The 15,396-nt window shown below is 52.1% G+C and overlaps 1 protein-coding gene across 3 annotated transcripts in view; it reads left to right on the top strand.

Annotated features, from left to right (window-relative positions):
- Positions 1-9,116, top strand: part of SCUBE3 (signal peptide, CUB domain and EGF like domain containing 3) — a 115,746-nt gene extending 106,630 nt beyond the window's left edge. For 2 of the 3 annotated variants that reach the window (XM_025206047.1, XM_025206048.1), the window contains 9 exons: positions 6-167; positions 1,128-1,331; positions 1,612-1,773; positions 2,597-2,764; positions 4,017-4,178; positions 4,664-4,861; positions 5,959-6,111; positions 6,674-6,753; positions 7,410-9,116. In XM_025206047.1, the coding sequence (XP_025061832.1) occupies positions 6-167; positions 1,128-1,331; positions 1,612-1,773; positions 2,597-2,764; positions 4,017-4,178; positions 4,664-4,861; positions 5,959-6,111; positions 6,674-6,753; positions 7,410-7,559 (1,439 nt within the window). In that variant the 3' untranslated portion in view covers positions 7,560-9,116. Of the gene's footprint in view, positions 1-5; positions 168-1,127; positions 1,332-1,611; positions 1,774-2,596; positions 2,765-3,125; positions 3,249-4,016; positions 4,179-4,663; positions 4,862-5,958; positions 6,112-6,673; positions 6,754-7,409 lie in introns of those variants that run through there. The other variant, XM_025206049.1, reaches the window with a different exon arrangement.
- The last annotated feature ends 6,280 nt before the right edge of the window (positions 9,117-15,396 follow it).

The raw sequence follows: 15,396 nt of genomic DNA on the forward strand, positions 1-15,396 counted from the left end.
CTCAGGTGGGGTGGCCCCCTGCTTGGATTGCCAGGTGACCTTCGTGAACCTCAAGTGCGACTCCTCCAGGAAGGGCAAAGGCCGCCGTGCCCGCAACCCCTCCAACAAGGAAGTGACCCGCATCACCCTGGAGTTTGAGGCAGAAATCAAACCAGAGGAGATCACAGGTAGGGAACAGGCCCGCGAGACCCAGTTGGCCCAGGGTGCACAGGGCTGGAGGGGATTCCAGATGTGGGGGGTGGGACTGGGGGCTAGGCTTTCCCAGGATGCACTGGGGCTGAACCCAGGGCTATGTAACAGGATCGGATAGTCCTTGAAGCACATCTGCTCTGTGTGATTTGTCCTTTCCCACCCCTAGGTCCGCAGGAAATGACAGATTGCATTGCCTGGGGGTGTTCTGTGGCTTGCTCAGACCACCTCCCTCTGGGCAGGTGTCTGTCTCGCAAACTGCTGCCCCAGCCCACACTGACCGGCCCCTCATCGGTGGTCTGTTCAGGAGCTCAGGATTCCCCTGAGCCATGGGATCTGACCCTCTTCCACACCACTGGAGGGGCTCCAGTTAGATGGGGCTCACTACTGGACTGGGGTGGGGGAGTCCTGCCTACCCCTCCCTGTCCATGCTGCGGCTTTAACTAGCGCTTGCAGAGCCCTTACGGGAGCTGTGATGGGCACAAGAAGGTGATGGGAGAGGACAGGAAGGGGACTTCACCTGGATACCGAGGGGACAGATACCCCAGCTGAGCTGCTGGTGGGGAGGGGGCATTGAGGTGGATCCCCCATCACCTGAAGGCACCACTTGGCTCTGTTAGTGCCCTGTGTCCTCTCTCCCACCTGGCCCCAGAGACTGAGGTCAGATCAGCTTCAGAGGCTGGGGCCACAGCCCGAGCGTGTACCTGCTGCCACCACCGAGTTGTGTTGGTGACAAGAGGTGATGCTGGAAGGGACAGGGGATGGAGGGGCCCATTCTTCCCCCGCACCAACACATACATCATGCTAGTGGCTCTAAGGAGGCACCACAGCACAGCAGCCCATGAGGGGAGGCTGGGAGAGGGACCTGCTTTCCCTCTCCTCCACTCATTCCCACCCTCCCCACTTAACCATGCGATCCCTGGCCCTCTCCCCCCTAGCCAGCTGCAACATGAACTGCCTGCGGCAGCGGGTGGAGAAGAAGCTGAAGTCCGCGATCAAGGCCCTGAAGAAGTCCATCAACCAGGAGCGGTTCCTGATCCGCTTCGCGGGCATGGAGTACGAGGTGGCCCGGAAGCTGAGCATGGCCCTGGAGAGGCAGGAGAGCTGCGGGCCTGGGCAGCAGAGGGTGGGATCCAAGTGTGGTAAGAAAACAGCCAGGCTGCATCAGAGGCTGGCAGGGGCCTGGGGCCAAGTGAGCATTCAGCGGTGAGCCCCAAGTGCTGCATTGCAGCAACCAGGCACCTCTGCTTTAGCTGAGGTGGCAGGGGAGGTGACCACTAACTGTCTGCCTCGGGAGCTATTTCTTTGTCACAGTTCGGGGCCTGGGACCCTGTGGGCCCTTGGGACCTGCAGCCAGAGCCAGGGGTAGCCCGATGGGGAGCTGCTTTCTGCAGGTCACTAATGCGTCTGCCTCTCTCTCAGTTAGCTGCTCGCAGGGAACGTATTACCATGGTCAGATGGAGCAGTGTGTCCCCTGCCCTCCTGGGACCTACCAGGAGAAGGAAGGCCAGCTCTCTTGTGACCACTGCCCCAGAGGCGATGCTTATGGCCCAGCTGGAGCAACCAACGTAACCAGCTGTGCAGGTACAGTGCAGCACCAGCACGGTGTTGTTTCCTCTCCTCGGGGCACTGTACAACCCGGGGCTCACAGGGAGTCTCGGAGCCTCAGCAATGACTGCAGCTTCCATTCGGCTCTGGAGAGACGCCATGGAGACCTCCCGTGTATCGCAGCCACCCAGCACAGCCAGCTTCTGCAGACAGGTGTGAGGCGGATAAGCCCCTGCTCTCCCAAGCTCAAGGGTTACCAGACCAGGGTGGACTGCAGATAGGCCCTTTGTGCTCTGCCTCGAGTCTCTGTTCAAAGCAGGACAGGAGAGAGGGAGGCATGGAAGTGCAGTGCTGAGGGACCTGCCCTCCCCCTTTCCCCAGTCTGCTTGGGGATACCATGCTGAGTTGTACCTATGGCAGGAACTTTTGAGTCAAGTGGGGCTGGGGCTGTAAGAGCAAAACTGTGGGCTTGGGGGAGGAGTTGGTTCTTGGTGCTGTTTTATCAGAAGTCCCAGAGTTCAAGGGAAAGATGGCAGAGCGGTGTGTGCTCTGAGTCTGTGCAGCACCTAGCACAGCGGGGGCCTGGGACATGGCTGAGGCGGTGAAGCAGAGCCACAGTACAGATATGACTTGGATAAATGGTTTCTCTTCTTCAGCGGTCACTGCGTAGCCCTATTGCAGTAGTGTTCCCAGGGAATTGCCAGGTCCCTGCCAGGGATCAGTGGGCCATGGGGCTGTCCTTCCATCAGGAGGATCCCAGAGCTCACTGGGGCTTTCAGGCCCTGGCTCTGTCCAGTCTGTGCAGCAGGAGCTGAGAAGGACTGACCCCGTTTCCCTTTGTTTCTTGCATGGACCTCAGGTCAGTGTCTCCCTGGGCAGCACTCAGTGGATGGCTTCAAGCCCTGCCAGCCATGTCCCCGGGGTTCCTACCAGCCCGAAGTAGGGCGGGCTCTGTGCTTCTCCTGCGGTGGAGGCCTGACCACTAAGCACGAGGGCGCCTTCTCCTTCCAGGACTGCGACACCAAAGGTATGTCTCAGCCAGCAGCTCCTTCTGCACCTGGGGGAGCCTCAAGAGAGCAGGAAACCAGGAGAGAACAGGGGGAAGCCCTGGGTGCCTGGGCAGTGCAATGGGCAGGTGTCTAGGACTGAGCCTGGGCCACTGTTGCTGTATCCCTGGACTGGATCAGTGGCTCCTCAGCTCTCTCAGCCCTGTAGGTGCCTGGGGGAGGCAAACCCCAGCCTCATTTCTTGCCCAGCTTCTCTCCACATCTTGGCCCTGCTTTCGCCTCCATCACACTCTTCCCAAACCTGTCTGCAGCTTTGCCACTTCCAGCCTCCCTCTTCATATCACCCACCCCTTCTCCTCCCCCCTCTGCCTTTCACAACAGCGCTCGGTATTGATCCACCTCTTGATGCCATGTGAACTGCTCCCTTGTGCAGGGCCAGACTGTAACATCTTTGAGAGGCTCCACATCTGTCACCACCCTGCTCAATGGCTTCAGAAATTCACCAGCCTGGGTACAAAATCTGTCTGTCCAGGGTACGGTGCTGAGGCTAATGAGAGTCGACTGCAGACGCAGTATTTGCCAGGCTTCCATGAAGTTGTGTAGCTACATTGCTACCCCTTAGAGAGCACTCAGGCAGGAGCCTGAAAGGAGTCTGCAGTGTTGGTGGTCTGAAGCTGTGTAGGCCCTGGGGCCATTGCTGTGTTTATTAGGGTGAATAACAACAGTATGGAATAGCTGGGTGATTTCAGCCTGTATGACAAGGGACCATGGTTGGCAGAACCGTGCAGCTATTCATGACTATGTTGATGCTGTTTCTGTGCACCATGGTGATGAGGGAGGGCAGTTCCAAGTCCAGAGTTTGGCACGTTTTGCGGTCTGGAGACAGACAGAGAAGAGCTACTTCAAAGAAAAGTCACACTGCAGTCTGCACGGCAGCAAGCCTAGGGGATCTCGGCATCAAAGGGATTGCTCTTCCCCTTGCCCCTTCAAGGGTGACCAGCTGTGAGCTGAGAAACAAGACCGGGGCGGGGGGGTGCCTGTCCAGCTCTGCTGCTGATTTGTTTCATGGCCTTGAAGCTGTCACCTAGTGTCTCCGTGGCAGTGTTCCCAGCAGTGTGACTTGCCTCCCCAAGGGAGGGGGAGGAGAGGAGTGGGAACTGGGAGCCAGCTGCTCTGTCAGTCAGTGTTTGCTTATCGAAAGTGCTGACTGGCTGAGCTGTGAGAGCTGTGCTCCCCACACCTGAGGCGGCCTTCTTTTCTCCACTTCCGCAGTTCAGTGTTCCCCGGGCCACTACTACAACACGAGCGTCCATCGCTGCATCCGCTGCGCCGTGGGCACCTACCAGCCGGACTTCCGCCAGAACTACTGCATTGCCTGTCCGGGCAACACCACCACCGACTTCGATGGCTCCACCTCCGTGTCGCAGTGTAAAAGTATGCTCTGCGGGTGGCTGCAACGTGGCTTCCCCGGCCCCTCTGCATGCAGCTTGGTCTCTGTGTTCTCTCACCGATGTCTCAGTCCATCAGCGTCACTCACTGTCAGAATTGATTTTGATCTAGAATGTCCCTTGGTGTTTCTGGTTGGTCACCCAGGCACGTGCACACAGATAGTGGTGCACACACATCCAACCATATCTACACCTGTCTATGCACACGCATGCACACGTGTATTCATGTGCATGGTTACAGCACACGGGCACCTGTTCAGTGCAGTGCTCTGCGAGACTGTGCATTCACTGCACACAGGTGCTGCGCAGGTACACATAGCCATATGCAAATCCCTATGTACACACACACAAGTGGAATTTCCACTATTCCCTGAGGCAGGCGCAGTTCCCTGCCTTCTGCCCTCCTGTCCCTGCTGCTCATTCTCCTTTGGAGCTGATCCCTAGCGACCGCTGCTCCTTGTTGCCTTGCAGACCGCCAGTGCGGGGGAGAGCTGGGCGAGTACACTGGCTACATCGAGTCTCCAAACTACCCTGGGAACTACCCTGCCAACATTGAATGCACCTGGAACATCAACCCACCTCCAAAGCGCAAGATCCTCATCGTCGTCCCCGAGATCTTCCTCCCATCTGAAGACGAGTGTGGGGACGTTTTGGTCATGCGGAAAAACTGTAGGTAACCGATGGCTGCGTTGGGGCCATGCTGGGCAAGGGGGGTGTTAAGGCGATGGGAGCCACTGCCCCAGGCTGGCTGGGCTGTGGAGACCTCTGGGAGCCGTGGAGCCCATTTGGGAGTGACACCAGGGATGGAGCAGGCTTGGGTGAAGCACACTGTGTCTCTGAAAAGCCAGCTTCCCCCCTGCCTGGGTGGAACGAAGTAAGTGGACTCAGAGTGAGGAAGGCGCCTGCCTCCCTGGGCTATGCCAAGTATCCTGACACAGAAATGAGAGTTTGGAGTCAGCGGATGGACCCACACTATTCACTGGCCTTGGGCTGGCTTCACTGCTTATCTCCCTCCCTTCCCCACACTGCCACAAGGAGGTGAGCTGGGTGCAGGCCCAGTAGAGGACCGTGGCTGTGCATCACTTACAGTGCCTGGGCCAGCCAAGGGGGAGGTGGGATCAACCTGATCAGCACTGGGTCCACTGCAAACCCTGAGGTGGCTGGGCTGCCCTTCTGTCCTAGGGCATCGCCAGCCTGCCCTGATAAGGATGGAGTGAGCCAAGAGCAGTTTGGGGGGAACAGGGAGGGGGTTGGAGCCCTGCTGTAGCTCTTGGGCTGATGAAATATCCTTCTGCCAGCAAGCTGGGCCTCAAGCCAGTGGGGGTCCCGTGGATCCTGGTGCACTGCATCCAGGTGCCGATGCTGTCGGACTCACGGCTTGGGAAAGGGCCCCGGTCCACATTATCAAGAGGGGCTGCTAGAGCCAGCGGCACTCAGCACCTCCAAACACCAGGTGCCATCCCCCAGGCACCTGCAGTCTGTGGCTGCTCCTGAAACCACTGGCTTTGATGGACCAGTGCCTGAACTGGAAGGGTAAGTTTCCCCTGGTAGGAGAAACAGCACATGACCTCCACAGATGGGCTCTGTTCATGGGCCCAAAGCCCTGTGGTCCTGTAGCATGGCCCTTGAAGACAGCAGAGGGTCAGGTGCCCCGGGGCAGACTCCCCCTGCCTTCAACATTTGAGCCAACCAAAGGCCATCCCTGGGTGTCTCTGTGGCTGAACGATTTCAGGCAACACATGCTCCTGTGCTGTTCCCCTTTTCAGCCTCCCCGTCCTCCATCACGACCTATGAGACATGTCAGACATACGAGAGGCCCATCGCCTTCACTGCCAGGTCCCGCAAACTGTGGATCAACTTCAAAACCAGCGAGGCCAACAGTGCCAAGGGCTTCCAGATCCCCTATGTCACCTACGACGGTACGAGGGGGACCCCGAAGCAGGGGTACATGAGTGTGCATGTGCAAGGGCACAGCAGGGCAGGGGTGGGAGCATTGCACTGGATTGGCTCACGTGCATTCACGAGGGTTACCTCCCTCTTGGTAGATAGCTCTGGCCCCACACTAGCCACCTACTCAGCTCAGCAGCTGGTCCACAGCTTCTGCAGGCCTTAGGGCTCAGCGCCTGTCTCTATGGCCGACTGTCTCTATGCCAAAGCTTCCTGCCCTCACGGGTGTACTCCATCCTGCCCCTCACCTCGACCCAGTGGGCTCTTGTGACACTCAGCTCTAGAGCAATCCAGTTTGGTGCTTGAAACACCCAAGTCCAGACAGTCACTGAACACCTGCATTGTGCATCAGGGAACCCTGCATGGAGGGGTCCAGCCTCAGGCGTCTGCACAGTAGAAGGGGCTGGGGTTTGTGCTGGGACTGAACATGTCGTAGCAACTTTTCAGCCCTTGTGATGGTGCCCTGGACTAAGCTAGCCGAGGGCTCCTTCCCCATGTTCTCTTGCTGACTTCCTGCCTCGGTCGGTCTTGCAGAGGACTACGAGCAGCTGGTGGAGGATATCGTACGGGACGGCAGGCTCTACGCCTCTGAAAACCATCAGGAAATCTTAAAGGTGAGACTGTTCCTGTGTGTCCAGGGCAGCCCCAGGCTGTGGGCAGAACCTGCTCTAACGAGAGACAAGGGTCTTGTGGCTTCAGCCTGAGTCCAAGAATCTGGACTGCGGGTTCTGCCTCTGTCTCTGGGTGGTGCTGAACACATCATTTCACCTTTTCCCCTTTGAGTGACGTGTCTGCACAGTGGACATAGGTGCATCCTGGGATTTACAGGCAGGGAGACCAGGAGTACTGATCACTGATTGACTGCTGGCTGATGTCAAGGCCCTTCAGCTGGTCATATGTCCAGTCCCTGAGGCTGATTGGTCTGATCTCCCCACGTGCATCCCAAATCCTCTCTTCTTGCTTGTGTTTTTACTCTGGAACTGCTGGCTCCTACTGTGCTGAGGCAACCTTGGCTAGTGGTGAGAGCACGGGCATAAGACATCTGCACTCCACTCTCCACCTGCCGCTGGGGCACTTGGTGACTTTGGACAAGTCCCTAAAATGTGCCTCGGTTTCTCCATCTGTAAACTAAAGCGTTTGGGATCCACAGCTGCAATAGCAGCTCCCCCTGACAGTGGGATCCCCTTTGGGACCACATGCAGTGGGCATTAGTGGGGGGCACCAGTGCCCAGTTAGGACCATGCAGCTCCTTGGTTTGTCTCCCTTGCAGGACAAGAAGCTGATCAAGGCCTTCTTCGATGTGCTGGCTCACCCGCAGAACTACTTCAAGTACACGGAGAAGCACAAGGAGATGTTGCCCCGCTCATTCATCAAACTCCTCCGCTCCAAAGTCACCAGCTTCCTCAGGCCTTACAAATAGCCCCACGATGTGCCCCAGCCATGCCGGCCGCCCTGCAGCCAAGGAAACCCTCTTTTTACTTTTCTTTGAATTGTTTTTCCCCTAAACAGCTTTATAAACAAACAGAATCCCCGTCCTTCGCTATGCAGATGTCTGTAACAGTGACTCCTTCTTGGCTTGCTTTGAACCCATCTTTGGGGCAGCCCCACGCCCTGCTCCTTCAATGCCGGGGGAGACATCTCCCATCCCACGGGCGATGCTGCTTCTTGTTCCAAGCCACCTCTGCATTCAGAGGCAGCTGCAACCTGCTCCGTTTGATGAACCTCAAGTGCAGCTCTTCAGGCTGCTCTCCTGGTGGCCCTTTGGTTGCCCTTGGTGTTTTTTACACATCCGCACACAAGTCGCTCTCCATTCCTAGATGCCATCAACACATCCGCAGCTGCCTTCCTTCATGGGACCCACATGGTATTTTTACTCCCACGGTGAGGCTTTCACGGCTGCAGCCAGACCTGAGCTGCTTCTCCAAGAACCGAGGGCAAAGGATGTCCCTAACTGCAGAAGGTAACACCTTTATTTATCATAGCGTTGTGGCTCTAGAAAAACAAAGGAACACGTCTTCGCAGAGGGGATCGGGGAAACATCCATATGCTTAAAAAAATATTTAAAAACAATAAAGGAATAAAGGACAGGACTGGGACGCACAACAGCAAGTAGCGACTGGCTGGTGGTTGCAATGGCGGTTCTGAGGGGTGGGAGATGTGTCTCTAGGGAGCCATGCTGGCTCTCTGTGTCTGAGGAAAGCATGGCTAAGCCACGTCTTTGCAGAACAATGTCTGGATGAACGGGAGAAAAAAAATGTAACGAGAAAACTTTTGGACAGATTCTTTTCCCTCCTACCTCCCCACCCCAGCTTAACACTTGTGCCAAGAGACCAGACTTTCTTACAAGCTCGGCCAAAGAGGAACTCGTCGACAGAAGAGCAAGTGATGTGAAGAGCAGGACTAAATGTTTGTGCACTAGGATTTCCTCCTTTCTACCTTTTTCATATGTATTAAGTGCAATCATTTGAGTCTTCTTTATATTATTTAGAGGGAAGTTTTTTCTACTAGAAACTCCAATATTTATACCTGCCTGAGAAATGAGAATGTGTGTTTGTAGCAAAAGAGCAAAACCAAGCCAAGTCTCCGATTCATGGTAAACCATCACGGTGACGTTTTCAGACCTTGGAATCTTTTCTTCTGGTCCCCAGGAAGTTCTTGTTTAAATCAAAAAGGCAAAGCCTTTTGGGGGAAATTAATTGCTTTTGGGGGGGAAATCAATTGGATCTTCCCCAGGTAACTGGAAAACAGCATCTTGTTCCAGCTGCCCGTGTGGTCAGCGGTAGGTCTTCCCTAGTTAATGCATCAGTTTGCAGCATGGAGACAAGATCTCAGTATTCCTGCACCCTATATTTGGCGCTGGCGATCCCTCACCTGAAGTACTGTGCCCAGTTTTGGGTACTGCACTTCAAGGAGGATGTGGACAAAAAGAGTCCAGCAGAAAGCAACAGTAATGGTTAGAGGTCTGGGAAATGTGATTTATGAGGAAAAGCTGAAAGAACTGGGATTATTTAGTCTGAAGAGAAGCCTGAGATGGGGATTTGATAACCATCTTCAAACACCTGAAGGGTGGTTATAAAGAGGACAGTGATAGACTATTCTCTGTGGCCACAGGGAGTAGGGCAACAAGCAAAAGTCTTAAATGGCAGCAAGGAAAATTTTGGCTGGATGTTAGGAAGAACTTTCTCACTCTGAGGGTGGGTAAGGAGTGGAACAGACTGCCTAGAGAGGCTACAGACTCTCCATCCTTGGAAGTCTTTAAGAGCAGGTTAGACATAAAATTATCTAGGATATTTGAGATATGGGTGAGCAGAGGCCTGGACCAGGTGACCTTCTTCTTCTGTCCCAAATCTTCTATGATTCTGTTTTTCCCCAGAGCCCCACAAACATCCTCTACTTGGTTTAGAAGATCGTCATCATTAGGCGTAGTCATATCGAGGTTTATTTCTTCTGCAGATTTCCATGCATTGATTCCTGTCTCATTTACTGCAGTGCAAATCATCTAAAGTAACCACAGAAGCTGATAAAGTTATAGCAGCATCAAAAATCTGAAAGGAAGAATACGGTTCTAAGCATAGCTAGATCACAGGACTAGAAAAGCTCAGATCCCATCCAGAAGAGGACAGAACTGATGTAGACAATCTCAAGGCAAAATTCCTACTGAATCTAACAGGAGCATTTTGTGAATGAAGAATGGCAGAGTCAGAAAGAGAGGATATTCAGGACCCCCCTGAACAGCCATTCAAAGTTTGATCAACGTAGGTATAATGAACAGCGACAGGGCAAAGCCTTCTCAGACCTCCAGCAAATCCAGTCTTGGAAAGTCAGACTCTCCAAGCAGAAACAGCTGGAGGAAGATGCGCAGCACAGGTTCAGTTGACCGTCACTGAGTCCTGGGCTCCTGACTCTCTTAGGTGCTTTTAAAAATCTCCACTCAACAGCAAAGGCTTCTCAAACTGATCCAAAGTAGAGCTCATGCTGCGGCCTCCACCTGCCCTCATGTAGGTTCCTGAGGCCGATTTCCTACTGACATTCCAGTTCCCCGTCTCTGACTGCTTGTCTGATTTTCCCTAGCTAGTGTCCGGGGAATGCATAGATCCTCAGAGGCACCGCTGCAAGCAGAGTATCAATATACATTATTATCTATTGATGCCTGCACTCTCCTGGCTGCGCAGTCTCTTGAGAGAGCAGCCAACGTGCCATTTCCTTTGCCCGTTGAGTGTCCATCTACACAGCCTAGTTCAACAGCTGCCTTCCAGCACTCATTGTCCAGTGTTTCACCCTGTGGCTTAGATTGGCACTGCCTAAACGAGGCCCAGTTCTGTGCCCTTGTGGCACTGAAGAGGCTGGCGCTTGCTCCTGGGTACCCTGTCATGCCAGATCTGCTCAGAGGAGCGGCAGCTGCAGGCTGAGAGGCTTGGCACCTTAGTAGTGTCTGCAGCCGACTCTCCCTTCACAAAGGCATCCCTTGCGAGGCTCAGAGCTCCTTACTGCTCTCGGGTATCTGCAGAGCGTAGGTGCTGCTAGGGGCACACCTACTTCCAGGTGTGGCTTAAAACAAGTCACAAAAAGCTGCTTGCCAGTGCCAACTTTGCAAGGACCCTTATTCCTTGCAAAAGTAATGTTTGCAGCACTTTGAATCCAAACACAGCAGCCTGCAGGCCAGCCATTGTGAGACCAGCCAGTCCAGCTTCTCTGGCCAGGCTAAGTAATATTAACAAGGACAAGTTGTCCAAGCTTATGGGGCTGGATTTTTCCAAAGCCTCTAGTTGTTCTGGGTGCCTAACCTGAGGCTTCAGACAGCCCCAACCACCTGCCATCTGACAGTCAGGTGTCTGTCTCCTCCTGGACTTCCCAAATCAGGGGGAACTTGGGAAATCTGGGTGTAATTCAAGAGCCTTTTCTTGCAATCCCTGCTTTTAGGGTTAATCCCTTCAGGAGTTGTTCTTTTGAAGGCTACAGGCCACATGACTGGGTTCCAGCTTCTATCCTGGCACCTCCCTCTAAGCTGGCACCCAGGGGTGGCACCCTCTTCACTGCCCCCCATGTTAGGCTACTGCCTAGGTGTGATCCTGTACCACCCTGCTCAAGTCCCTGAAAATATATGAACACTAACAAACACCAGCCAAGTCTTAGACTAAGGAACGGGAAGGCACCAAACAGGACCCAGCAAGTGTTTGCATTTAAAGTTTTTCAGGGGCTTGAGTAGGATGGAAAAGGATCACTTAACATCCCCGTCTCCTGAGACACAGAACAGGTGGGGAATCTGGCCCTCAACCGTTAAGGCTACTGCTTGCTACCACAGATAAGGACCTGAAAGTCTTTCCCCTTTATCTGTTGAGATGAGCTAACTGCAGTCACCTGCTTTCCTTTAGCCTTTGGACGCCCATCCATGGTCATCCTGTATTATGCAGCTATCTGCTCTAGTGGGCAGATGAATTTTTGGTAGTCCAGTTCCTAGCAAGTGGCCTAAATTTAGCACTCCCTTCAGAATCAACAGATGTCAAATTGTGCTTTAAGTTTCTCTGCCCTAAGGCAAAAAAAGGAAAGGTTTGCAAGGCTGAAAACTGTCACCTCCTTTCTGATGCATTGAATGTTTCAACATAGTAAATATAACAAAGGTGTTTATTAAGGAAAAAAAGGACTATTTATATCTGCTTTTGGCAGTGGGCCACAATTTAGCATCTCCCGCAAAATGATTACGTGATGAAAAAGATGTAGTTCATAAAGTTATTTGCACTTGATTAAAAAAAAATGTATCTGAACTTTGTAAAAAGAAAATGTTTGCATTTTGTATTGTCTTTTTTTAATTATTAAATGGAATTTCTTGGTGTTGTGTTGATCTTTCAGAAATTGGTCATGATGCTTCTTTCCAAGCTTTCTAGCAGAGGCACGTGAGAGCTTTACCCATCTATTTTAATCCATGTCACTCCTCTAGCATCCCCTCCCATCAATTCACACCCACCAGGGACCCACACCCTGTACGAACTTTACTCAATCACAGCTGATCAGTTCCCAGTAAATAGGAAAAGTAAACCCATACAGTCTTGAGTTGTTACAGACATTTGATTTCCCCCGAAGTAATACACAGGTGTGGTGCAACTGGCTCTAACCATTAGTTATTGCAAAGGCTGCTGGGATTGGGGCTTTAAAAGTCACTCCAGGAGGGTGGGTTTTGAGTCCCAGCTTTTACAAAAGTGTGGAGACAGAGGGCAGAGAAGTTAGATTGAAAAGGGAGCAAGATGGACCTTTGAGAAGAAAGATCCTCACACAGTAAGAACTTAGGTATAGTCTGCTACCCCCCTCCGTTAAGAGAAACTTTTCTCATCTGCTCTTCACCCCGTGGAAAGATTCACATTCTTAGATGCTGTGCAGAACAGACGAAATTTGAGCACAAAATGACACTACAGGTGCACCCTTGCCCTAAAAATTGCTGCTATGTCTGCATCCCCACCCCATCTCTTTGGGGCAGTTAAGGAGCTACCCATCAAGCCAAACTAATGAAACAGAAAACCAATGCAGTCACCTAAACTGGACACTCTCCTTAAGTGACCCCATTTCTAAATCCCATGTAAGTGACTAGATTTTACCCATCATCAGCAGTTAGGAAACTCCTTAGGCATGACTTTTGCCTTCTCTAACCACTTTGGTATTTGAAGAAATCTTTCCTGCTCCCTGTCGCAGGTGCATCTTGCTTTCTTGCGCAGGCATTTTTGCCACCTTTCTCAGAAATGAAGTCTGTTCTCTTTTAAGTTTCTATTGCAAAAAGAATAAACTGCTCTTATCCTTGTTATTTTAAGAAAGTTCAGGGCTCTACTCCTATTCCTTCTAGCGTACGGTATGAAAGTTTCTCTTGTGGGTTTAGCAGAGAGGACAGTGGCCAACCAAAGCCAACTTTCCACCATCGTCTGCAGATGAGCCAGACACGTGCCACAGTTAGTTGCTCTATAACCGTTTATTGTTGCCCGCTTAGTAGAGGCGCTGCAGCTTCCCCAGGGTGCTCTTGGTATATAACACACGCATGTTCTGCCAGTTCTTCAGCAAGGACACCAGGAAGTTGATGGCCAGGTGAATGTTATAGCCCATCCTCGGTCATCTTCACATGCCAGACAGAGCACAGGGACAGCAAGGTCACTCATTCAATATTAGCAGTAGATTTTGCAAGGGATGCTGAATTAGGTATGTGAAAAAACTATGGCACCTCAGGGCACAAGCAGCTACCAGGAAAACCCCCAGGGTGATGCAGCTTTGCCAGATTTCAGGGGAGAACTCACCAGTGGGTTTAAAACATCCCCAGTTCTTTAACCTGCAAACCATACTGTAGCAATTCTGAACTATTGAAGCTTTACAGAGAATGGATCCAGTAATGCAAGATGTATTCAGTGAGGCATTTTAAAAACCTCCATCCCTTGCTTTATCAGACCTTTCAGTTCATGTCACTGTGTAGCTCATGCCAGCTGGCTTCAATACATTCAACAACTGGCTTGCAGTTGACCAATGCAGGCTGATCAGGAATAGTGCTCTTTAGGCAGACTCGCTCCGAATCAAGCCTGACTTAGCAAAGCCCCCAAACATATCCCTAATGCCTTGGAGAATGATTGACAGTAAAGCTTGGATGAGTGGGGCACCAGACTGATCAAGAACAAATCTCTGAATCAGGGTTGCTTTGACCTAATAAGTAATCCAACACCTCTTTCACCATGTCTGAAACCACAGGTGCAGTGTTGCATTCATCTGTGTGGTGCAAACCTCTTCTAACGTCTCACTGAAAGCTGGCCATATTCCTGCAAGGTCAGTACCTTTTACTATGCAAGATGCCCTCGGCTCCCACTGACATCAATAAGCCTCGATGGCACCCAGCCCGTTGCAATACCAGGTCTCTTCCCCAAATCATGTGTTTGATGTCTTTCAAAAAACTTTCATTCTCCCTTTGGGGTAACAGAAGAATGCTCTGGACTATTCCTTAAATACACAGCAAGTGATTCATTAGACAAATATTACTGGCAGTCCCTGGAGGAAGAAGCTGGACACCTGCAGTCCAGCCCTGACGTACATAGCCAAGTGACAGGCACACTGCCACCAGGCCACTGGCTGCTGGGTTTCAGGTTCCTGCATTTACCTTCATGGGAAATTTGATGGTAGATCTCACCTTGGCCACCAGGGTCTCATTGTGCATGAGGAGAAAGGGAAACTGGCCCGCTTTGTTTAGACCCGGACCCAGGATACGAGGAATCTGCCTGATGAGGGACTCCGAGGCTAGGGAGGCATCATACACTTCTTAGCTGTGGAAGAGAGAAGACAGCATACTGCACCGATGCGAGGGATAAACTGCAGGCCCAAGGGTTGTCTGGAATTTGTGAACTTTTGTAAGAACAGGCAGTTTACAGCAAAGGCTCCTCATTCATTGATTCTTTGGAAATCCTAGTGCTAGGTCTGAAGTTCAGCCAGATCTGAACTAGGGCTTTTGCAATATAATGTCTGTTAAAGGACACCAGTAAGTGTTCCCTGGCCAAGACCCAGCTTCTACTGTTTATTTATTTTGTACAGGGAAAATGTATGAGCTGTACTGGCAAAAATAGGCTTCTGCTGGGAGAAGCCATATTGATGTAGTTATATAGCAGCAAAATTTCCTAGGGTGTCCTGCACAGACAAGACCTTTGAGACCCCCATTATAGCTTGGAGAAAGCCAGGCCTATTGCAAGAGAAAGCCACTCCTGGATTTAAAATTGGAGATCCTTTCCTTTCCCCTCTCCCTCAGTACACCAGCATGGTTGTGATGCAGGCAGGACAAGGAGGTGGGGGGGGAGGGTAAGAGCCTTTGTCCATTGTCAAGTACAAAACAAATTAAATCGGGATTGGGAAGGACTGTACTTTGTGTGCCAGCCCTTATTTGTCACAGACCTTGGGTACATGGCCATTTCAGCCACGGGTACAAACTGTAGCATGGACACTTTGTCCTGCTGCAGCTGTAATGCCCACAAGCCTAACAGAGACCAAGCCAGACCCAACGGTATGCAATGGAGCAAAATCAGCTTGCTAGGAGCAAGCACTAGCAAACTAACCGTGCTACCCAGCACTGACCAAGCAGAAATTCAAATGTATTATTACAGTCTGGCCTGTCGGAAAAAGTGGCTCACCTGCACTTTCTCCTTGACTAAATTCCTCCTCAAGCGTTACTCGGCCAGTGGCACAGCACGCTCGCTCCCTGAGCAGCAGCAGGAGGTGCGGCAGACGTACCCGAGGGGAAGTCAAGGCGGAAA

Source organism: Alligator sinensis, unplaced genomic scaffold (assembly GCF_000455745.1).
Source record: "Alligator sinensis unplaced genomic scaffold, ASM45574v1 scaffold872_3, whole genome shotgun sequence".
Lineage (NCBI taxonomy): Eukaryota > Metazoa > Chordata > Crocodylia > Alligatoridae > Alligator > Alligator sinensis.